General features: G+C 27.1%; 2 protein-coding genes and 1 non-coding gene across 3 annotated transcripts; 2 read left to right on the top strand and 1 right to left on the bottom strand.

Moving 5' to 3' along the window:
• Window positions 1-15,666: 15,666 nt before the first annotated feature.
• Window positions 15,667-15,738, bottom strand: Trnaa-ugc. Its single transcript has one exon. It is a non-coding gene; the product is annotated as a tRNA-Ala (tRNA).
• Window positions 15,739-17,404: 1,666 nt separating this feature from the next.
• On the top strand, window positions 17,405-18,974 carry LOC119681393 (origin recognition complex subunit 4-like). The gene is made up of 3 exons (XM_038094570.1): window positions 17,405-17,651; window positions 17,728-18,137; window positions 18,197-18,974. The coding sequence occupies exons 1-3, from the start codon at window positions 17,460-17,462 to the stop codon at window positions 18,966-18,968; spliced, it is 1,374 nt and encodes a 457-aa protein (XP_037950498.1). The 5' UTR covers window positions 17,405-17,459; the 3' UTR covers window positions 18,969-18,974.
• Window positions 18,975-20,843: 1,869 nt separating this feature from the next.
• LOC119674164 lies at window positions 20,844-21,604 on the top strand. Its single transcript, XM_038085290.1, has 2 exons — window positions 20,844-21,120; window positions 21,188-21,604. Exons 1-2 carry the CDS (start codon window positions 20,902-20,904, stop codon window positions 21,602-21,604), a joined length of 636 nt encoding a protein of 211 aa, XP_037941218.1. The 5' UTR covers window positions 20,844-20,901.
• The last annotated feature ends 2,653 nt before the right edge of the window (window positions 21,605-24,257 follow it).

Here is a 24,257-nt window from a genome sequence, read left to right as displayed (position 1 = left end):
CAATTGTTTCATATTAAAATTTCCTCATTATTAACCCATTTTAACTTACTTTAATGTTAAACGAAAAACCTAGTGCTAACTTAGAAACTCTGAGCAGTGGAAGATTCTCTACAGACTACAAGATTTATCTGGTACAAATTAGATAGACTTTATATCGGATAGTTGCTTAAACAAAAGCAGAATCACATCGTTACTATAATATCAGTGGTGAAAGATTTTTGAGTATTAGGTATTAAGAAAGCATGTAATAAGATTTGGTCTACTCTTTAAAGACTTTTGTCACTCATTTGTCACCTTATTTGCCACTGCTGATCATTGACTAATAGAAGATTCAGTATTCTTGTGGTCCCTTTTCTAACTGACCTATCATACTCATTGTCTTCTAAAATAAGTGATATAGCCAAGATATAGACTTGTTAGGCATTTTTGAAAATATTTATAAAATTTGAATTTTGCATGAATAAATTTTAAATAGTTTAAAAAAATTATTTTTATAACTAAGCAATTTATTAAATATATCCTTTCTTTTTGCTATTATGTTACCTATCATGACAAGTTCAAGCAGTTATTGTTTGTGTTATAAGCGTAAATGTAGTGATTGATTAAGGAAAGGAGAACGATTTTAGTCTTCTACCCTATCACACCCTATTATCACAACTTGTCTTAGTAAAATCGGAATTTGTGAGAAATGTTAATGCACTTTACTTTATGTTCAGATATTGAGCTACAAAGTTGCAAATGCTTATATGGTAAACAACAATAACAACCAGATGTGGTATATGGTGTGGGTCTCTTATTTGTAGCCAACTCAATATCTCGAGAATCTAGCTGTATCTGCATATAACCTAATGGAAAAGTCGTTCACATCTTCCTTACTATTGCCTATTGCCTTCTTATTGAATAGCAAGCAAATTAAACGGTACCGAATAGAGTGAATACTTGGGCACACCATTACTTGTTATGAGTTTCTAAGAAATCTGAAGAGAAAAATTTAAGTCAAGAAGAATATTTTTTGAAGATCTATATATATTTATATAATTTTCATTACAAGTTATATTATTGTATACTATTGTTATAATACATCCACAGTTACTTCTCTAATTATATAAAACAATAACTAATTTAAATAAAAAACAAGACCTTATGAAGAGAACTTTTCCCTAAATTTCTTTTTTTTAATTAATTATTAGATAATACTTAATTTAACGATTTTGAACTTTCAGCTGATATGCTGATGAAGTAATTATTATTGTCTGTGAGAAGTAATAAATATTAATTTAAAAAATCAATTTTATTTATTTTGCTCGCAGCGTTTCACGGTCGTTAACAGTTCGATTTGAGAAAACAAACAACCGAACATGTAATTATTAATTAAACAACAATTAACATAGCTTAACATTGTTAATGTTTAAAAATAAACTTAATCGCGCAGTTTTGTAAACTTATTACGCTGTTCAACCGGGCGGTAACTCTCATTATTATTTGTTTATTTTTGTACCGATTAAAATCTATTGAAACATGTTTGTATCATCATTTCTCCTAAAGACTTGAGAATCAACTGGTACTATGATTTATATGTGATTATTGAAATATTTTTATTCTACTACTGTTCTAATGTTAATTACAATCTGAACATTAACTTTCTGGAATAACTGGCGGAAGGTTAAGATTAAAAAAGAATTAATTTCATACAAATAAGTATTTAATTATCAATTCAGAACGGAAGAGAAAAATAATTATACTACATTTTCATTATTAATAAGTTTAAATAGAGATTGAAAATAAAGTAATATGCAAAATTTATGTTTAATAATTATTTTATTATCTTACTTTAATCTTATATTGTATTCAAGAAATAGTTTTAATACTTTCTTTTTTAAAATTAACATATAATTAGACTATTAGCTTTCAGTAGAATAATCGTTTTAAAATCATTTTTATAATTCATTATTCATAAATACGTATATATTAATATTTTATATATTTTCTAAATGAAAATATTAATATTTTAGCGGTACTTTGTAATACTTTGTAGCGGTACTTCCTTAGGTATTTTATATATTGTACGTAATAAATAATAATTAAATAAATATTAATATATTTATTATATATTTTTATTCAATTTCCTTTTCGAAATAAAAAAGTGACCAACGAAGACCAACTCTTCGAAGATGAATGGTTCTAGCACAAAGCCCATTTAGCTCATGAGACTTGTAAGATGATACTCAATAGAATCAGTTATTCACTTTTTGACTGATAAAGTGTTGTTTCATTCTATGTACGTATTTATGATAAACATAAATGTCTACTAATAGATTACCAAAAATTTCAGATTACTCTTAAAATGTTCGATTGGGCAACAAAATTTGACAGATCGAGAGTAAATCTAGATTGAATTCAAATTTTTCAATTGAAAATGCCAATATAAAACAGCTGTTAATTTCAGAGTAAGCTGATTACTCTGGCAAGATATTTAGAGTGTTATAAATTAATCTCGAGCGTTATACATTTTGCATTAAGTGCATTAAAATCTAATGCTCGCAATTGAAAAAATTACCCCAGATTTACCAATCGAAAACGCCATAAGTTAACAGATTTCTACATATTCAGTGGATACTTAACATTTCTAATATCGATATGTTAACAAATGTTAATCGATTACTAAATATTTTATGCATATTTAACAGTTCTAATAAACACTATTATTGTTGCTATTCTATTTCATTTAAAGAACATTTAATTTAATTAAATAATATATAGAAACTTTTAATATACATTAAATTTTATATTATATAAAAAATTTGATACCCCAATAATACACACTTGAACTTAACATAAGTTATTTTCCTGTTGTTAATGATTGTCAATTCCGCCTCTGTTATTAACGATTTTGTAACTTTGTATAATTCCGAACAAAATCGCGCCTATTAGTTAATTATAATATGGCAGCGCATCAAAGCCATTTTTTAATAATAATTTTATTGTGGTATAATTATAGCTTTCATCGGAAAAGCAGTCAATCAACTAGAAATTGTAGTTAGTCATGAAGGTTACCTTTGTTGAAAATATTATGTATACATTGTTAATAATACTTTGTAGATGCTATAAATAAATGTTTGATATTTAAAATAAATTTGAATGAAGAAAAATATTTGTTTGGAATTGATTAATATTTGCTAAAGCTTCAATAGTATATCTCTTTTATAGTCATTGTCTATTGTCATATTACTTATAAGTTATTTATAGAAATTTTAAAATTATTTTTTTAATAAAAAAAATGTAATTTTGTTTATAAAATAATAGTAATTTTGTTTATAATAAAAAAATAGTAATTTTGTTTATAATAAAAAAAAATTATTTTGTTAATAAATTACAATATAAACTTATATATGTTATTTTTAAAATAATAATATCTGCTATGATATATATATATATATATATATATTATGCGGCTTACATATAACAAATCGTTATCGATTGAGTCTTTTTTTATATTCTTAAGAAATAATCGAAAACAAAATTTCTAAAAGAAAAATTTGATTTATATATTAAAAATCTCTTAAGGTTATTAAACTGTGAAGGTTCAACATCTAACTGGTACTAGTGATAGTAGAGCTTCCTAAACTAACACCGTTTTTATATACGTTTTGAAATGATAATCTCACTTTTAAACCAACCTGCATGGCTGATAAAGCAGATTATTTTTAGAAGATCTGTGTTTGGAAGATAGAGCTATCTACGTTTGGAAGATAGATCTATCTATGTTTGGAAAATAGAGCTATTTATGTTTGGAAGATAGAGGTGTCTATGTTTGGAAGATATATCTATCTGTGTTTGAAAGATAGAGCTATCTATGTTTGGAAGATAGAAATAGATTTATTATATGTGGAAAATAGAGCTATCTATGTTTGGAAGATATGAACCAAGCCAATATAGTTTGTTGATTTCCATAGTGGAATATCTCAATTTCGACAGGACTGGATATGTATAAAGAAAGTGTTCATTTGGTTTTTTCATCATTTACTTGTATATATTATTTTATATTCATTTTTAGTTGATTTTCTACAAATAATTCCATACAATAGTTCGATTAATTCTTTGTAAAATCGATATATGTTTGCGCTACTAATTTCCTGTAGTCTCAATCTGATATCTGTTTACAACATATGTCGAAATAAGTTCTAGCAGAATATTCGTGATGGCAGTTTCGAAACAACGGATATTTTCATGCTAAGTTTATGTTCAGAATGAAACTAACCACTTTTATAGTTTAGTATCATGTCTCATACCATATGTTAATAAAAAATCTTAAGTCGTTCATATAGAACTCAAATTATTCATAAAATGGATAACTCTTAATCACAGCTTTATTTGCTGTAAGACTAAACAGAATAGTCTTATTAAAAATGGTTAGAAAAAAGTTATGTTTAAATCGCATTATCATCTGATATAATGGTCTATTTAGATCTATGAATTTTTTACATGAAAAATATATAGAGCAGTAACAGTTAATTTTGGAAAATAGAAACTATTTATAAGATTCTAAAGATAATTATTTATTAAATAGACTGCCTTGTTGCAAAAATGTAATTAAATAAAATATTAGAATATAGAAATAACATTAGAAAAACAAATATATCTTCTCCATATCTAGTATTTTCTAATGATTAATTAAATTTATTATTTGTAATAATTATTCTTAAACAAGTGATTATAAATTGTAGAACGAAAATAATCAAAAATCTATTTTTTTATTTCAGTTACTTTCTAAATATGAACCTGAGATAAAATCATACATCTCTAGCTTAACTTTTTGTTATTGTAATGTATAATAATATGCTTATAGGTATAATTATTTAATGCAAAAATCTTTTTAGATATAAAATTGAGAGAAAGTATTTTCGTTATTAGATTGACAACCGATTGCTATATATATGTGTACAAACTATATAGTAGAACTATATAATTTAAACAACACTTATTCAAGAGTTGACCTAATTAAATAAAATTTAAAGCTATTATGTTTTTATCACTAGTTTAGGCATTGAATATAAACTATTAACATGTTTAATTTTATATAGTAAATGAATACATTTTTAAAATGTGAATATAGTTTCATTAACAATATGCAAAAATTTTTTTCACAAAATAATAGTAGCAATGCCAAGGTTGTAAAATTCAAAATATTTTAAAATCATATATCAGTTCTATCAATAACTAAAGCAAAATCTCTATTTTTGACCTTAATATATTTGAGATAATTAATTAAAAACTATTCCAATATTTTTATATACATATATGTATTTAATCTATTAAGTCTATTAAAAGTAATTCGTGCGTTAAATTAAAATTGAATTAAGTCTTTAATTTCAAAAGTTTGACATTTTTTTAAACGTAGATTGAATTATTAATTAAGTATTCCTGATTAAGAACAAGTGTTAACAATATTATTAAATTTACTTAATATTAATTAGTAATTTTTAATTATTTTGACTCAATGCAAACCTATCGACACTTCAGCATTTCATAGCTATTGTTGAAGTGTCGGTAATTTCATTATATTATATTTATTGAAAAGTTAATAAATAGTATTTAATGTATTTATCTGGTAGCTGTAACTTATGACTCCGTATTTATAGTTTAGAACGGCTTAAAGTATATTAATGCCATTGACTTCGTTTGGTTCTAAGTCAGTCAGTATCTAAAGTTTAGAATGGCTTAAAGTATATTACTGCTACTGAATTTAATTATTTTTTCCATTTTCTATATTAAAAATAAAAATTAAGTAATTTCAGTGGTTGTTTTTAATATGTATACCGTTATATACTGAAATATCTAGTCACAGCTTTATAAATAATTTTTCAAATACATAAAAACAACTGTTGATTGTTAGACGCACTAATTGATTTACCGAGCTATGCCTGAATATTCCTAATTTAAGTAGTTCACTGACTAAACCAAAAAACGAAAAATTAAAAAATAAGAAAAAGTTGTAAATAAAAATGTGCTAGCCAGCTGCACTAAAAATACAAATGAATAAAAAGTTCTGCAGAACGTTTTAAATGTATAGACCATACAATATACGCTATATCTACGAGTTAACACGGTGTATATCTTCAACGGTGGTTTAATTTAAATATTGATTGAAGTCTGATTGAATCAACAATTTAATGTATGTTGAATTAATTCATACTTAAGTCAGTTTCACGACTTAAATCACGCTTTTCAAGTCGGTCCTTATTTACTAAATTAAGATTTGTAAACTTTTTGTAAATCTACAAGGAAGAATACAATAAAAATATTGTATTGACAATTAGTCAAGATTTTTATCAGGCAAAAAGCATTTTGCTATTCTGGGAAAATCTTGACAAATTTCAAAGCTCAAGTACCTAATGCCACACTTTTCACCACGCTATGGTGAAAAGTGTTTTGTATACAAAAATCAAAAGCAGTGTGTTTTATTTGTCAAGAGCATTTGTCAACAACAGCAATTATCAAAAAAAAGCTTTTTATTTAAAGGACAGAATACTAAAACCTGATAAATTGTCAATCTTGACAAATAAGCAAGATGGTGAATAATTGGCAATTTTTAACAAATTTGTTAAGGTCACAGAATAGGTAATATATTAATAATATATATAAATAATAATATATATAAATGGTGTCTAACAGTTTTGTTATTATATACTTATTATTTAACTTTGGTCAATATGACGATAAATTACTATTTTACTTAGAAAATCAGCTGTATGGTCAGTCAAAAATGCAATTAATTAAAATAATATAAAAATAATTTTTGTTGTAGTTCACTACTTTTCGAAAACTCTTATTATTTAACTCGAATTTTCTATAACTTGAACTAAATAGAGTGTAACAGGGTTTAGAGAGCAAATTACATAGAATTACAAAAAAAATTCTTTAACTCGATATCTCCATAAATCGAACCTTTTCTTTGTAAAATGGTATTTCCAATTATGGAAGTTTGACTATATATTATTTTTTTACATTCAATTTATATTTGATAAGTCTTTAAGATTAACTTCAGGAAAAGGAAAACAGTATTTTTCTTAATTTTTGCTAAACTTATTCAATTCATTTTTTACATGTTTCGAATCATAGTCGAAATATGTTAGTCCTCAACAGGATCAGGTATGTAAATATATAATGTTAATAAAAGATGTCTAACAGTTTTGTTTATAAATATTATATCTTATTTTACACGTATTATTTAATTATAAATATACTGTATATAATCTTATTCATTTGTTTTTTTCCATATTATGACAGTTTTTAACATAATTATTAGGATAAAGTATGAAAATGTATAATGTAAATAATAGTTGTCTAAAAGTTTTGTTATGTCATATTTTATTATATATAGTAAATATTTTTTTTTTACATTCATTTTATATTTGATAAGCCTTTAAGATCAACTTCAGGAAAAGGAAAATAGTATTTTTCTTAATATTTATCAAACTTCATTTTTTTAAATGTTTTGACTCTGATGGTTGATCATCAACAGGATCAGGTATATAAATATATAATGTTAATAACAGGTATCTAATAGTTTTGTTTATATTTATTATATTTTATTTTATACTTATTATTTAATTATAAATATGCTGTATATATAATCTATTCATTTCATTTTTTACATTTTTCGACTACGATCGTTAGTCATCAACAGGATCAGTTATGTAAATATTTAATGTTAATAACAGGTATCTAACAGTTTTGTTTATTATTATTAAGCTATGTTTTTGAATAAGTGTAGACATTGTGTTTCCCGCCTTTGTCACTTGACTGGCTTTTATCATTGTTAACCGCAAATACAAGTTCATTGTATGAAAATATATGAAAATGTAAGAAATGTAAAACCTAGCACCTATGAACTTATACACCTATATCTCAATGGTATGAAGACTCGTACGTACGTACCTTTTCGTTGCGCGATAAAAACTCCCAAATTGGTATTGCTGAACCGTGAATATGGCACATCTGCAGAGCGATGATTAAAATCAGAAATGTTGCAACAACTTTCGCCATTATCGCGATGATAATAATTCTCGACGTTTGCAATGGATTTTTTTAAAGATTTTGGTTTGTTGTTGTTTTAACTATAATTTAATTATAGTGGAGTTATAAAAATTATTTTGGGTTTTTTGATTTTTTGATTTTTTGATTTTCTCCACGGCAATGCAAAATTAAAAGTCTGCAGTTTTTATTTTAATTCGAAATGAAGTTGAAAAGTGTTAAAAACGCTGCCGAACGAATAAATACGATTTTATTATTAAGTTTAACAGTTGTATAATTATTGTTTACCACATGCAGATACATTTATAAAAATGATGTGATGTGATGTGGTATCGAATTTTATTTTCTTAACTAATTTACTACGAAATTTCACTTTGTTTAAACTTTCTTTTTATATATATTTTTCATATATATATATATATATGTTCACTTTTTGAATGTTAATGGTTTCGTGCTTATTTAGTGCTCATCAATTTTTTCAATTTTATTTTTTTTTTTAAATTTTCATCTGTGTTATTATCAATGTTTTGTTATATTTCTGTTATATTTTTGTTAAAAGTCAAGTTAAAACAAAACTCGTCCTATTGACTTTTTTTTAATTGGCTTACAAGTTTATTGGCATTCGTTCGACCACTGGTACTTTTCTCAGACTTTTCTATTTTTTATTTTTCGTAAAAATTTCGCTTACTAGTTTGCTGCGATTCCGTATTCCGCTATGCCGTTTTATAAATTATATTTAAGTAATAAAAATAAATTGGCAATAATAGTGACGCAAATTAACCAGCACACAAAATTTTTAAATATTGGCTTTGGATTAGGTAAGCTCCGAGCTCTGAGGTTCGAGCTCCGATTTGGTTTTTTTTTGTTTTCTATTTTTGTTATTTCAGTTATGCGATCACTATTTGTTATGTTTTTATTTCTATCGTTTGTATCTCATTGAATCTACGAGTACGTACACACACTTTCCGTTGTCTTAAAAAATTTGAACCGGAAAAATATTTGCGTTTCGATATCAAAACTATTTAGATACTTTTTGTAGCTTATAAAAACTTCAACTATTTATACATCACTACTTCATACAGCGAAGACTCGTCTTTAAATGAGCAAAAACCAGTGAGGGGCTTTCATTTATAGTTTTACTCATTCCTTCTGCGCACTTGCTTGCTTTGTCTCCAATCATTTCTTCAAGTTTCTCAGCATTTTTTACCGAACACCGCTTACCGAGTGTAAGCAATTTCTCGGTTTGTCTCCCACTTGAGTTTCTCGGTTTGTTTCTCGAGTTTTAGAAAAAATAAGAAGACGTATCTTGTATCTGAGTTGTTTATATATTATTGAGATACATGAGTTTTCGTGAGCAACGCAAACTTATAATCAAACTCAAACGCAATTGGAATTACGGTTGTATACCTTTCTCCATCGATTTTCAGCTAAAATTGAAAATGATAATATCATTTATTTTCGATTTAAAAATCATTTATATCTCATACATTACTTTTTGCTTGATTTTTGAGGTCTGTGACGCATTTGTCATCAAAAAGTTGTTAGACTTCACCGAGACCTTAAATGCAGTGTTCAATTAAAATTTTGTTATTAACATTAAAAGCAGGTAAATAATTTTAATTTATTATTTGTTTGTCTGAGAACATTTTTAATTACTGATATACATGAAAATAAATATTAGATTTAAAATTTAAAAATATTTAAAATAGCTACCGGCTTTTATATATGTGTGTATATTTAAAATGTAATTAATATTGATTAAACAGTAGAAATTTAGTTTTAATATATAATTATAAATATTATCATAGAAGTTAATCTCAAAAAAATTAAAGAGTGATATCGAAAATTTAAATATTCGATGCTAAGTTTAAGAATATCAGAATATTAATAACCTAGGGTTGCTTAATCGTAGAGTTAATGCCAAAAAATTAAAGAGTAATATCGAAAATTTAAATATTCCATGCTAAATTTGACATAATATCAACATAATAATATCCTAGGGACAGTTAATCGTAGAGTAACTATAACAAAAAAGGAAAGAGTATCACAGAGAATGTAAGTATTCGATGCTAAGTTTGAGTATCCGAATATTAATAACCTAGGGTTGCTTAATCGTAGAGTTAATCTTAAAAAAATTAAAGAACGTTATCGAAGATTTGAATATTGGATGCTAAATTTGTGAATATCAGCATATTAATACTCTAGGAACGCTTAATTATGGAGTTAATAACAAAAAAATTAAAGACTAATATCGAAAAATTAAATATTCCATACTAAATTTGACATAATAATATCCTAGGGACAGTTAATCGTAGAGTAACTATCACAAAAAAGGAAAGAGTATCACAGAGAATGTAAGTATTCGATGCTAAGTTTGAGTATCCGAATATTAATAACCTAGGGTTGCTTAATCGTAGAGTTAATCTTAAAAAAATTAAAGAGCGTTATCGAAGATTTGAATATTGGATGCTAAATTTGTGAATATCAGCATATTAATACTCTAGGAACGCTTAATTATGGAGTTAATAACAAAAAAATTAAAGAATATTATAAAAAATTTAAATATTCCATGCTAAGTTTTAGAATATCAGAATATTAATAATCTGGAGGTGCTTAATCGTAAAAAAGTTTATCTCAAAAACAGTTTATAGAATTACAGAACATTTATTTATTTGATGCTAGGTACCAGAATATCAACACCATAATACCCTAGCGAGGCTTAATTAAGATTAAGTTTCAAATTAAGTTTTATTTATTAACATTTTGATTAAGATTATTAATATTTTATTTTAAATCCAAATATATAAGTAATTAATATTAAAATTAATGCTATTAATTATATTAATAATATTTAATATTTGAGTATGTAACTCTTAACGCTTTCTTGATAAACAAATCTATTTAACAACATCTTAATATATTGTTAATTAATATATGAAATAAAATGAAACAAATAAATATATTTTTAATATATTATATTTAATAAAAACCTATAATATTTTTTATAGAAAAACAAATGTTTTGACGTGGAATGTTCTGGATACAGATATCTCACCTTTTAACTCGGTCTTATTATCATTTCTGGGATCTCGGTTGCCAGTTTTCTGGGATCTTAACCTATATTTAAACATCGATTGAAGCGTTTACTCCCCGCACTTGAGAGTATACATTTGATCATTGGCAACTGCGGAGTACATTTTGACGTAGGTAGTTCTATATATAGAAATCTTACATTTCCTCTCAATATTATGGTTTCCATGCAGTTATTATAGATTTCCCAACTTCTCCTTGGGCCGATTTTACCCTCGTGGCTTAATTTTCAATTCCGTGACCAATGTTGACTTGAGTATAATTCAAGTCTGTATTGAGATTTAAGACAGTGTAATATTATTACAGTGTAATAATACAATACAGACTTAAGTGACCAATGTTGACTTATATAAAACTTAGGTCTGTATTGAAACTTAAGCCTTGACTTAAAAATCGGGGCTAAGTGTGTTCTCAAACATTTCTGTTGAAATTTATATACCCACGTATACCAGCTGACTGTGAACTTTATATAAAAGAGTGAGAATAGCTGTAAATGGAGCTCTTAATATTTTGTAAGTAAATAATAAGTTATCCAATATAATGGGTTCTTAATTATTATTATTATTAAAAGTTCAGACGTGAAATCGCCCAACAGTCGGTACTGCGGCCAGAAGAGTCTTATTGTACAAGTTTCACTATTGATTACACAAAGCCCCTTAAAGTTTTGTGAATAAAGTCCAGAACCAAATCTAGAGAAGAGTTCTTAATCTGTTCTGGTGACAGAAGTTTCATATAAAACAAGTTTCTTCTGTGCGTTATTATAGTTGGAGAGTCACAAAAAATATGCATGGTAGTTTCCTCATTTTCGAAGCATAATCTGCATTCCGAATTAGCAGATAATCATAGTTTATGAAGGTGTTATTTCAGACCTTAAATCACATTTTGAGAATTTAAGGAAGTCTTATCAGTGCTTTGTTTTCTCTAAGTCCTTGTTGTTAATTACTTTCATTTGTATTTTATAACATTTGTATTCCATATCATTTCAACAAAAAAAATTCAGATCCATTGTTTAGGGTTAGGCAGCTTATGATAGAATTTAACTTTACATCGAACTAGCGCTGTTTAGTTTAAGGTATTGTTAGTTCTCTCATACTTCGTCTGAGCTTTCCACTGTGCCATACCTCGACGAAAAACGGTTCATTACAACTTAAAAGTGAAAAGATGCTATTTTAATCGTGGGTCTGTATAAGTTAGATGGATCGAACGCAGTAAGTGACTCATAATATTTACATTTATGCCATTAAAACCATAGACTCTGCAAAGGGTTATTTTAGATAAAAACTTGTTATTTTTATATTTAATTAATTAGCATTAACTTTTTGAAGTCATAATATTAGCTCAGTTCAATATCTCAAAGAATGTTCCTAATAGTTCAATACTGTGATAAATAGTATAATATCCGTGTTTTGCGAAGTATTTTATTATTTTGGAAAGCAAAAAGCAACATTCAACACGTTTGACGTAGAAATATGTACTAATTTGATATCATGACAGTGATATTTTAATTTAGAATAAATTATTAGGCGCCGTAAACAAAAAATTAGTGAAAAGAAATATTTTTTAACGATTTGATGCTAATTGAGAACTAAAAGGAACTATAAAATTTTTTTCGAATTATTTTACAGACATAAACACAGAAAGGGTATAAATTTTAGAAAATACGCAAAATACGTAAAATAGCGGCAAAATAATTTTTGCATATTAATTTTGTTTATCCATTAAATTATTGACATTATTGACAAATTCGGTTTTATCCAAATGTATAACAAAATTTCAAACGCAAATACCAAAGAATCGGGAGTTTTTGCATAGTTAATGTTATTGTCTTCAGCATTCAGTGTTGTCTTCGATATCTTCTTTGAGGAACTGGTTTCGGCAAAAATTCCAAACGGAAAGTAGTTATACTTTGGATTTCATTTTGAAATTTATTTGAAATTCGCTATATTGGTTTTTTATTTAATAATAAAAACTTATTAATAATTTATAACAAATTCTAATCGCATTTGTGTGAATTGTTGCTAACTTTATTTTTTATCACATATTTTTTGTGGAATTTCCGATTATTGATGAGTGCTATTACATGAATCAGTTTTGGATGTTTATAATATGGTATACATATATAGGTATAATATTATCAAAGCAGACAAAACAAATAAATAAAATCAGATTGAGTAAAAAACAAAAAAAAATCTTCTTTGTTAGCCCTCTTTACGCATTTATTGAAATTTAAGTCTCGAGAAAAGAACGGTATCATGATCACTTGTGTCACAACTTCATCAACTCATTAAGATTCAAAAGTTCTGCACGTAACAAAACTGCACCCAAATGCAAAATTTAAAAGAATGAATTTTACTTAAATAAATACTCAATAATACTTGCCCGTAAAACTAATAAAAAGTTCATTGACATTAATTTGGGTGATAATATTTATATCAGATCGTTTCTGTGCTTGAGAAGATTACAAGTAGAACTTCATATCCATATAAAATATGTAACGAATTATTATTGGATATTAAGGAACGATTTCGCAGTCGTAACTTAAAGTTCAATACTATAAGTCAACAAAGTTAATAAATTAAGCACGACTTAAGGTTCAGATTTTATAATGTACACTTAAGTTAAGTAACACTTAGAGTTATGTTATGTACACAATCAAATGATCATCGATCACCACATTTGTTCTTCCCTTCAATGTAAATTCAAAAATTAAAAGCAACAACAGATGTGGTGATCGACGATCAATTGATTGCTGTGTACTTTTGATCTTAAATGTCCGATATTGAGCAAACTAATGTGTCCCTTAAAAGTCAGTTTAATCTCTAAACTATACTTAAGTGTACATTGAAAATCAATCCCAATTTTAAACTTAAATTTGAGAGCTGCAAATTTAACAATTACTAAATCATTTATTATATTAAAACAGAAGATATAACAAATTAATATATTTAAATTTGAAAAATAAATTATATTTTTATAGTATTGAAATTTAGCAATTAAAAATAAAAATATAATTAATTAATTCAGTTATTCTACAGCTGGTTTATGGTTACGTTCTAATATAAACATAGCAAGTGTTAATAAAACTTTCAGAGACAAGAAGGTAAAAAAACTTCAGAAAAATGTTCAAACATAAAAGTCAAGTACGGTTTTGGGTTGAAGAGCGCTGACTCTGAGCTTCAAATTTGGCAGGGCACGAGTTCAATCCAAAAAAAAACAAAATTATTTACAAATATATAAATGAAAGAATTATTTCCAAGACCACTGATGATACTCGAAACAGCTGTATGGTCACCCAAAAATTCAATTAATTTTAATAATATAAAATTAATTTTTGTTGTTGCAGTTCACTACTGTTTGGAAAACCTCTTAATATATTTATATAATAATAAAATGAAATAAAAAAAATTTAATAAATTAAACAAAATGAGAATTGAGCACGAAAAATAAATAGCCAGTACTATTCAAAAAATTCGAATCAAATTTTGTTTTCAATAGAATTATGAAGAAGAAGCTAATTTCTAAATACGAGCAGAATACTTTCCGTACAGTAAATCTTTAACAACTTATTTAAATTTTCCCAACGCTTTCCATATAACTTAGTTTTAGTACTGATAAGAGTATTAGAGATGTGGAGAATTGTTAACTATAGTCACCTAATACAAATTTGTTGTGTATGTAGAGAGTATTTCAAAACTTCATGGATTTAGATTATTTCACCAATTCCAATTTCTTTTATTAATTGTAGTATGGAACCTATATTACAGAGTTTTATGTCTTCATATGAGATGCCCCGCTAAACTTCTATCACGTGTTTTGAGGTTTTATCCTTTTCTCTACAAAAGCCCCAAGTTTCATTAGAGTAAGTGTTCAGTATCCTGAGTTGATACTTTAACTTCCAATACCTTGTCAAAATTCCTGTATTGATTCTTAAAATAATTTTAATTAGTTGCATACAATCCTTAAATTACTTTAGGTTGAGAGCTATATCGAGTGTAATAACTCTGATAGATTATCCCAGTATTGGTTTTAATAAACTTTTAAATTAAAAACGATTTTAAGTATAAATGTGATAGATTAATTCAGGTATGGCTTTTAATATACTTTTAAAGTAAAAGTAATTAATTTAAAAATAAATACGATTAACAAATTAAAATAACACTTCTTGAGAAAGAAGCCAAAAATTTTTTTAAAACTTCGGCAATATCATTCCCATAAAATACTTGTATATTGAATTATATATTGAATAAAATTATAACTTTGTACTTATTGGTATCAACCCATAACACTGAAGATGGATTCAAAAATTTTTTTTAAATAAATAAACTAAAATTTTGGTTTCAAATTAACAAATAAAATGATTGATTTTATATTTATACATAATTTTTGTATTCTTTAAAGTAATATAAAACAAAAACAACAACCTCAAAACCCCACAAAAAACTTTAACAATATAGTTTGTTCATATATTTTTTTAAATTGTTCATATAAACCTTAATTAAAATCAGTAAATTAAAAAAAAATATTTAAATATTAAAAAAAATTTGGAGGTGCCGGGGATTGAACCCGGGGCCTCTCACATGCAAAGCGAGCGCTCTACCACTGAGCTACACCCCCTCATACGTACCGTTGTTCAATGTGCGCATTTCACTAACATTTATAATAATTCTTTTAATTTCGAAAAGTTTAGTACTTAATTATAAAAAAAATGTATTAAGTAATTAACTACAATTAAAATATATATAATATATGTACGTATACAAAATTACTAATAAACAAATAACTAGAACTTCTTGAAAATATATACTAAGGTAACTTGCAGTTGTTTTGACACATTTTATTGAATGTCTTCTATCTACTGAAATATTTTATATTTATAATTTATTAAAAACAAAAAAATATGATATCTATTGCTATATTTTCTATTTTCTACATTTTTATTTAAAATAAAGTCTTAATTATTTTGCAAAATTTTAACATACGCAGTGTTGCATTTTAAATTTATTATACAATTTATCTTATCTGTTTTTTTTCCAGTACGTGAAAAGCATTAAAAGTCATAGTATGAGACATGATTATAGAGTGGAATTACAAGAGAAACGCGGATGAAGTCGTCCAGATAAAGGGTCAGCAATTGCAGGGACTTGCATCTCATATTATTGAGTAGGTCGATGAAAAATTGAGCTGGGTGAATAATGTGAGGTGAAGATTATAGTATGCAGCATATATCACGTGTTTATAATGACTGAATTTAATTATTCGATCGTTAAGAGTTCTAAAATAACATTCAATATGTTTTTTGTTTGAGTGAAATGAGTTGAAGCGTAATTTATGACTTAGTCTTTATATATCTGTTTGTTAATTCTAACTTAAAATGTGGTAGAAAAGTATAACGTACGTTTTGAACTCCACCATTATGTTTTGTTTAGTATGTGATACAATATTTTAGCTAAAACTGAAGAAATTAGTAGATACAAATCAGTCAAATTTAATCAGTTATGCCTTTTTTCAGCAATTAAAAGAATATATAAAAACACCTTGAGATTAGTAAGGTACGGCCCTCCTTATCAAGCCAGGCAGCATGCGATAATATATTACTTTTAAAACTATTAACAAATTATTGTTTAAAGTTTACAACTTTAAATAACAATATTTCGAGCACCGAACTTAGAATTTCGAATATTATAAAAATCTGTCGCCAAGTAGCGGTGCCTAAAAATTTGTATTTGAGCGAGTTATATATGAAGTGGTCACACCATACAAACTAGATTAGAAGAGAATTTTTCATTTTTTTGACATATATAAAATATTTCAGAAAGCACAATATGGCATTTGAACACACCTTATTCACCTCGAAGGAATGAATTGTGACAAATTCATTTTCCACGACCTGTAGGATCAGTAAATAAAATCCACAACAAGATAAATTAATTCAAAGAACGAAATAAGCAGCATACTAGATAAGGTTATGATTGGAGAAGAAGATAGGAGAAAAGCAAGTATGAACTTTAAGTAAGATCTGTGAGAGTTTTTGGAGATGTTCGTGCTTACATAATTTTTTTCGCACGATTGTATTAATTCAATTCACAAGGGATAGTGTATACCAAGTTAATGTACCGTCACATAAGTTTAGTTTATTTCTCGAGGAATGGTGATGATTACTTGGATGTTGTCGGACATAACTTTAAAACAAGTTATAAATAAATTTGTTTATTTTATATTTAATGCAACCCTGTGTGGAGTTTAAATTATTAATAAGTTTGGTAGCACTAATGTTTTTGCGCCATAGGCAAGCAGCCGGCAATTAAATAAATGTAAACAATTCGTGCTCTTCAAAAATGTCGACAGAAAGTCATGAAATAAATCATTTACGACGTTTTCTAAAGGAACGATTGCAAAGAGATTATACCACATTTCGTGGACATGAAAATGAGCGGAACAATATACGCACATTACTGCAACGTACCGCAGAATATGGCGAGTCTAACTCGATGTTACTAATTGGTCCAGAAGGATCAGGCAAAACCACAGTAAGAAAATAACATAAATTTGAATTAATAAAAGTAATGTTGTGCTTATAAATAAAAAACCTTTTCCTTTCTACAGCTTGTTAATGCTGTTGTAACAGATTTGTTGTCGAATAAAGATTTTTTAACAAATACTCTTATTGTTGTGTTGGATGGTGGCATTCATACGGATGATCGTCTGGCACTGAAATCAGCAACGACACAAATGAAATTAGAAAATGCAGTTGATGGAAAAGTTTTTGGCTCCTTTGCAGAAAATTTAGCCTTTTTATTAGCATCACTTAAATCTGGCAATAAATCGTCGAAAAGTGTAATATTTATATTGGAGCAGTTCGATTTGTTTTGTACCCACCATAATCAAACGCTTTTATATAATTTATTTGATGTTTCACAATCGGCACAGGCGCCCATTTGTGTGTTGGGCATAACACGACGTTTAGACGTTGTCGAGTTATTAGAAAAACGTGTAAAATCGCGATTTTCACACAGGTTAGTCAACTTAAATATAACAATATTTAATAAAATATATTTAAATATATATATTTTAGACAGATTTTTTTATATCCTGAAGCTGATAAATTTGAAGAGTACGTTACAGTATTCCAAGAGCTTTTGAGCATACCAAGTGAGTCAGAGATAATTGAGTACAAAGCGCGAATTAAAAATTTAGAGCTACTTAAATCAGATGAAATCACTTTTCAATACAATCACTTTAATCCTGCTTCGTATAAGTTTAGTTCAAAATTTACTAGAAAATGGAATACACAAATCAGTAAATTAATCTGCGATAATAACGTTGTGCAGTTGTTACAAAGATTGTTTGATTATGACGTTACAGAGGCTTTTCTAAAAAATTACATTTTTAGACTTGTAATGCAGCTGAATGTGGATACGCATCCACAGCTCACGGTGGAACAAGTAAAAGACTTGGTGACGTTGTATGAATTAGATCACAAAGTTGAAATGCTTTTGGGATTGAATGTGTTGGAATTGTGTCTCATAATAGCAATTAAACATCATTCAGAAATATATGATCGTGATCCGTTCAATTTCGAAATAATTTTTCAAAGATTTTCAAAATTCGCTAAGGTATCATCAACAATGCAAGGCATTGAACGTGGTGTCATTTTGAAGTCATTTGAATATCTACGGAATATTGAGTTAATCTTACCAGTTACGGGCTCTAACAGCAATAAAGTGGTTAAAGAAACTGAAATGCATCAGGTTGCACTTACATATGGACAAATAAATCAAGCGGTACAAAAATATCAAGCGCTGCCAACAGAAGTTTCGCAATGGGCGCAAAGTTCTTTAATTTAGTTTTTACTTAAGTTAATGAGTTTTTATTATTATTTTTTATTTAATTATTAATTTCATTATTGATATAATTATTATTTTAATTTCTAATTTAATTATTAATTTAATTTCCAGTTTAATTATTAATTTAATTATTCGTTTGAATACATTTTTACTAATTATTGTTATAAATATTAAGGTGTTTGCTTTCAATATTATGAATATTGTTGTAATATTATTTTATTGCTGTATGCTTTAGTTGGTTTAAGTGCCCATGCCATAGCGTGCTCTTTATGTAGTTATATCATTACCATAGTTTGCTGTTGAATTAACTATTTCTTTAGTTGTCATAACTCCTTACGAGAAGTTAGTTAAGTTAACTTTAAGACAACAAACTGTTATATTCAAAAATTTATTTAATAAAAGAAAATATGAATTTTCCATAAATATAAAACATAGACGTGAAAATATGTGGCGGTACTGCCGCCTTAAAGTGGTCCTACATAAATGGGAATGGGATAACAGCTACCTTAAATGACATGAATTAATGGCCAAGGAATGGTCATGTTAATGTTATTAAAATTGGCACGATAGGGTTCTTCTGGCTGCACTACCGACTGTTAGACGATTTCACGTCCAAAATTTTAATTTAGGAGAGTCTAATCATCTTTCCCTAACCTCTAAGAGATAATGATATGTATTTATTTTTGTGTTTCGAATCGAACAATTATGATTCTCTAACCCCTAGAGATAAGTTCACAAATCTACTTTTGTATTTCGAATGTAGTAGTCAAGTTTCTTTAACCTTTAAGGTATAACTTAACTTACTTTTTGATTTTGGCTGGGACAGTAATATTTTCCTCACCTCTAACAGATAACACTTCGTATTTGTTTTTTGATTTCGGTTGGAACAGTCATGTTTTTCTAATGCCTATAGGAATATTTCTTCTTACCCGAAAGAGATAACGTCGCGTATCTATTTTTCGATTTGATTTAGAAGAGTCATCACTCTCTAATCCTTAAGACATGATTTTAAGCGTGTACTTTCTTTGATTTAGGAAAGACCAGTCATCTTTTCTAACTCTTAATACAACGGTGCGTATTAATTTTTCGAATTGGCTAGTGTGGTCATCTTTCTTTAAATCCACTGTCTGACTTTGGATGGATCAATCATCCTTCTTTAATACCTATATAATAACTTAATTGCTCTTTGAGCTCGACTGGAACAGTCACCTTTACCTAACCCTTAAGAGATAATTTGACGTGTCTAATTAGAAGAGGAATTTTTTTAATAGAGTCATATTTCCCCTACCCTTAAGAGTTAACGTCGCATATCTATTTTTTAATATCATTTCTCTCCAATTGATCATCCTCCAGCTCTTCAGTTATTGATTTAGTTTAGTATTTAGTTGTTAGTTTAGATAATATATTTAGAAATCATATCTGAATTAGACGATATTGAAGAACATTTTATAGAGTTATAGACTACCCACATTTTTATTTAAAGTAACTAATTTTTTATTAGCTTTTTGATCTATCACGACATAAAAATTATATTCTTTATCGTTTATTTTATGAATTAGAAAAGTAGAAGATTTTTAACAAAAATGTGGATATTTTTTATAAAAGAAAAAATTATCTGTTGAAAAAGTACAATATGCTATTGAGTTAAAAAAAAATTAAACGAAAGAAATTAAAACTAAATAGGTTAAATAACTTTATTTTAACACCTTTTAAAAATCGATAATGCAAATTATTTGCTTATCAAGAGTTGTGCCCACATAAACTTACCCTAACCATTTTAATCCCAAACTGCTGGTAAGAAGCGAGCAGCGATCAAAAATGATATAAAATGATACAACGAAGTTGATGGATTCAGTTGATTGCCAAACTCCAGAAGATGAGCTTTAAATTCTAAATTTTTGGTTGAGCTCTACGAAAATATTTGAACAATAAAATGACTTCATTCCGCTTCACATTTGTGTGGCTAACAGTTTTGCTTTCATTCCTCATTAGTCGTGGTTATGGCGATGACAGTCCTGGATTTTTCTTAAAAACCATTTCAAAGAATATACCACGCTTAGGACGACGGTCAGATAAAGAATTTGAGAGTTCCTTTTTTAAGAATATGAAAAGTATTCCACGTATAGGTCGTGCCGCAACAACAACAAGCAAAGTAAGCCAATGACACCAGATAACAACGGACTAAAAGGAAGTCCAAAATAATTTATTTTTATTTCTAGAGTGACTTCAACGATCTCATTGCCTGGTTCAGTAATGATTTGCCAATTCTTAATAAACGTATGCTGTTAAATCCAGCAGCTGTGGCGGCTGCAGACCGGGAGTACAGTGTGGTGCAACCGGTCAATTCGAACACTTTGATTGAACTAATTGACAAGGATGCAATACCTAGCGATAACGTGAAATTTGTACACTGGAAGGATTTCGATCGTGCCTTACAATTTGATATGGATCTGTATGAGAAGGTTTTCTCATTGGGTCGTCGGCCAGATCAGCGTCTGAAGCAAGATTTAAGTATTGGCAGTTACATTCCTCTATTGAGCAATACTAATAACGTCAATGATGACTACATGCTGTACAATCGAGGTGGCAGTGGTGTTTTTGATCGCGATATTTTGCGTTATAATCATTTAAAGTAGATAAAATGTTTTTTTAGATTAATAATGATTATAATCTATATCTTTTAAAATATATGTATTTGGTAAATACTTAGCATTTAATGGTATAAAATGCATATACTTTTATGCAAGTAGAGTACATCTAGTCAATTGTTTTCAAAGGCAAATGTAAAAACATTAAAAAAATATATGTAATTGTATATGTAATTTGCTATTAAATTATGTGGAAATAAAAAAAATGTGAATGCAAGTTAATTACTTTTCATTATATTATAAATATTACTGGCTTATTTCTGTATAGTTTTGTATTTTGCTGCGGCTATTGCTGTTCTATATACACATTTATAGAGTCTTTCATTATGAGTGTTATATCTGAGAGAACTTATCAGAAACGTAGAAAAGGAAGGAAGGGATTTGAGAGGTTGAAGCCTAAATTAATTAAAGGACTATGTGTATATATATGTCTATTTAATTTTAATGCAACAGGACATGACTAAATGGTAAACAAAAGTTAGTCGTTCAAATATTTTATCTGAAAGCCACCCCAATTAAAATTTCTAGCTACAGACAGGAATTACCATCAATAATTTCTTTAGTAGAGATCGTTTAGTATATTATATTATCTATATTAAGAAAATATATAATATGTAATCCTTTTGCTGAAAACATTCAATTTACGCGGCATTTTTCGGCAAATTTATAGAAAAATCCTGCGTTGTGCAAAGATCGTAATAATTGAAAGCTCAAACACAATATTTCTTACTTCTAATACGGTCTTCTGTAACTGTCTCAAAAATGAAATTTAAGTGGTTTATATACAAACTAAAATCACATGAAGAAGACCGTACGCTTAGCTGAATGACATATAACCGAATATAAAAAAATAATGAATATATCATAAAAATGTTAAAATTCATTGAAAAGTAATAAGGAACTGAAAAGTTTTCGCGATCCGAATTAAAATTTTTCTCTGAAAAATGTAGCGTAAATTTAATATTTGTCAAATTCTTTCTGTTCAAGAAAATTTAAATGAATTTCAACGTGTTTATAATAATACGGACTTAACCGCATATCGTATTAAAAAAAGACATTCTCATAGTCACCGCATGGTGTGCGCGTTTGAAATTACAGAAAGTCCTGCATTATCTACATTTAGCACATTTTAGTCATCGCTTGGTGCACTTCGATCAGCAAAGCAAAAACGGGGTTCTACACTTATCATAGACATAAACCCTGACCATACCATGGACCAGAAATACTGGCAGTAAGAAATTCAATTTTTCTACATTTGCACATAAGATGGCAGTCGAAACAGTACAGCTCACATTTCACAAAGACTGCATAAAATGTTAAAAATTTAAATGATTGTCTTTTAAAGTGTGATTTGGCGCTTTAATAAAATTAATTCTAATTATATTATATATTAAAATATGCTATCGTTTAAACTTACGATAATTTGGCATAAACATTATTTAGTAGAAAAAAAATAAAGTTTTGTGCATGCAAATGAAAAAATATTATTTTTATTTATTTATTTTTAAAATAAAAATATTAATTTTTTATATTCAATATGATTTTTAAAGTCTATTTTTTAAAAATGTTTATTTTTATTAAAAATTAAAAATTTTAATGAAATTCACTACTGTTAAAAAAAATTTTCCTATTAATTTTTTGGCTTCTTTTATTTATACCTATACCTATACCTATACTTAAATTAAAATTGATATAATCGAAAATATTATGATTATTATTATTGTTAAGGGATGTAGCATTGCTCCCTTCTGAGTTTAGAGTAGGTCTCTAAGCCCTGTTCCATCAATAAAAAGTAGTATAAGTAGTAAGTAATTAATAAAAAATTATGATTGTGTGGTAAAAATAATTTATATTAAAATATAGATTGATTGATTTATTTATTAAAAAAAATACTTTATTAATTTTAATTATGCTATGTATTGAAAGTAAAATTTTTTTGATTCTAATTTAAGCTGTGAATTTATAAATTCATATAATATAGAGTATGTATACTTTCATGTCCAAGTCTCCTTCAGTAAAATCCTTTTAGTCACACTTTGTACATGACTGGGCTGACTGGACGACACTGCATGAGGCAGCAATTTTTAACACTTGACTTGTATTTCATTTAGATTTGTTGCCTTTCTTGCCTTTGTTGCACATGCCAAAATTAGTGCAACAAGTGCCGGCTGTGAAAATACAAAACAAAAAAAAAAAAAAAATACAGAAATATTTGAAAATTGCACCACAGCCGAAATTTGTTTATTTCACAAAATTTTTGTTTAATTAAAATCAAATGACAGGAACTGTTGCTTCCAATGGGTCTTGAGGGCGTTATTGTCTGTATGCTTACGCAGGATCATAAGTGCAGTCATTCGAATGTGATGGATTTGTTTCTTACTCGATCACTTCGTGACTATGTTCTACAAAGTATTTCATTTTTTATGACTTTATACTTTTGCACAAACAAAATGTTCACTTGATTAATGTACCAGACTTATATATATTATTTTGCTACACAACAATCCCGTCCATGAGTGATGTCATCTGTCATAAGAAACTATTGGGTGATATAAAAAGTATTTATCGTTTTTTTGTAGTTTTTTAAACAATAATTTTTTTTATTAAAAATTTATTTTAATATAATTTATATTGACCATTA

The sequence above is a fragment of the Teleopsis dalmanni genome, chromosome 2 (assembly GCF_002237135.1).
Source record: "Teleopsis dalmanni isolate 2A chromosome 2, ASM223713v2, whole genome shotgun sequence".
Lineage (NCBI taxonomy): Eukaryota > Metazoa > Arthropoda > Insecta > Diptera > Diopsidae > Teleopsis > Teleopsis dalmanni.
Note: the sequence above shows the minus strand (reverse complement) of the source record. Positions and strands in the feature narration are given on the sequence as shown.

Excerpts from the sequence above, each read along its gene's own strand:
- LOC119674164 (XM_038085290.1), top strand. The coding sequence starts at position 20,902 with ATGACTTCATTCCGCTTCACATTTGTGTGGCTAACAGTTTTGCTTTCA. Across the intron at positions 21,121-21,187 it reads CCGCAACAACAACAAGCAAA|AGTGACTTCAACGATCTCAT; the intron begins GTAAGCCAATGA and ends TTTTATTTCTAG.
- LOC119681393 (XM_038094570.1), top strand. The coding sequence starts at position 17,460 with ATGTCGACAGAAAGTCATGAAATAAATCATTTACGACGTTTTCTAAAG. Across the intron at positions 17,652-17,727 it reads AAGGATCAGGCAAAACCACA|CTTGTTAATGCTGTTGTAAC; the intron begins GTAAGAAAATAA and ends TCCTTTCTACAG. Across the intron at positions 18,138-18,196 it reads AAATCGCGATTTTCACACAG|ACAGATTTTTTTATATCCTG; the intron begins GTTAGTCAACTT and ends TATATATTTTAG.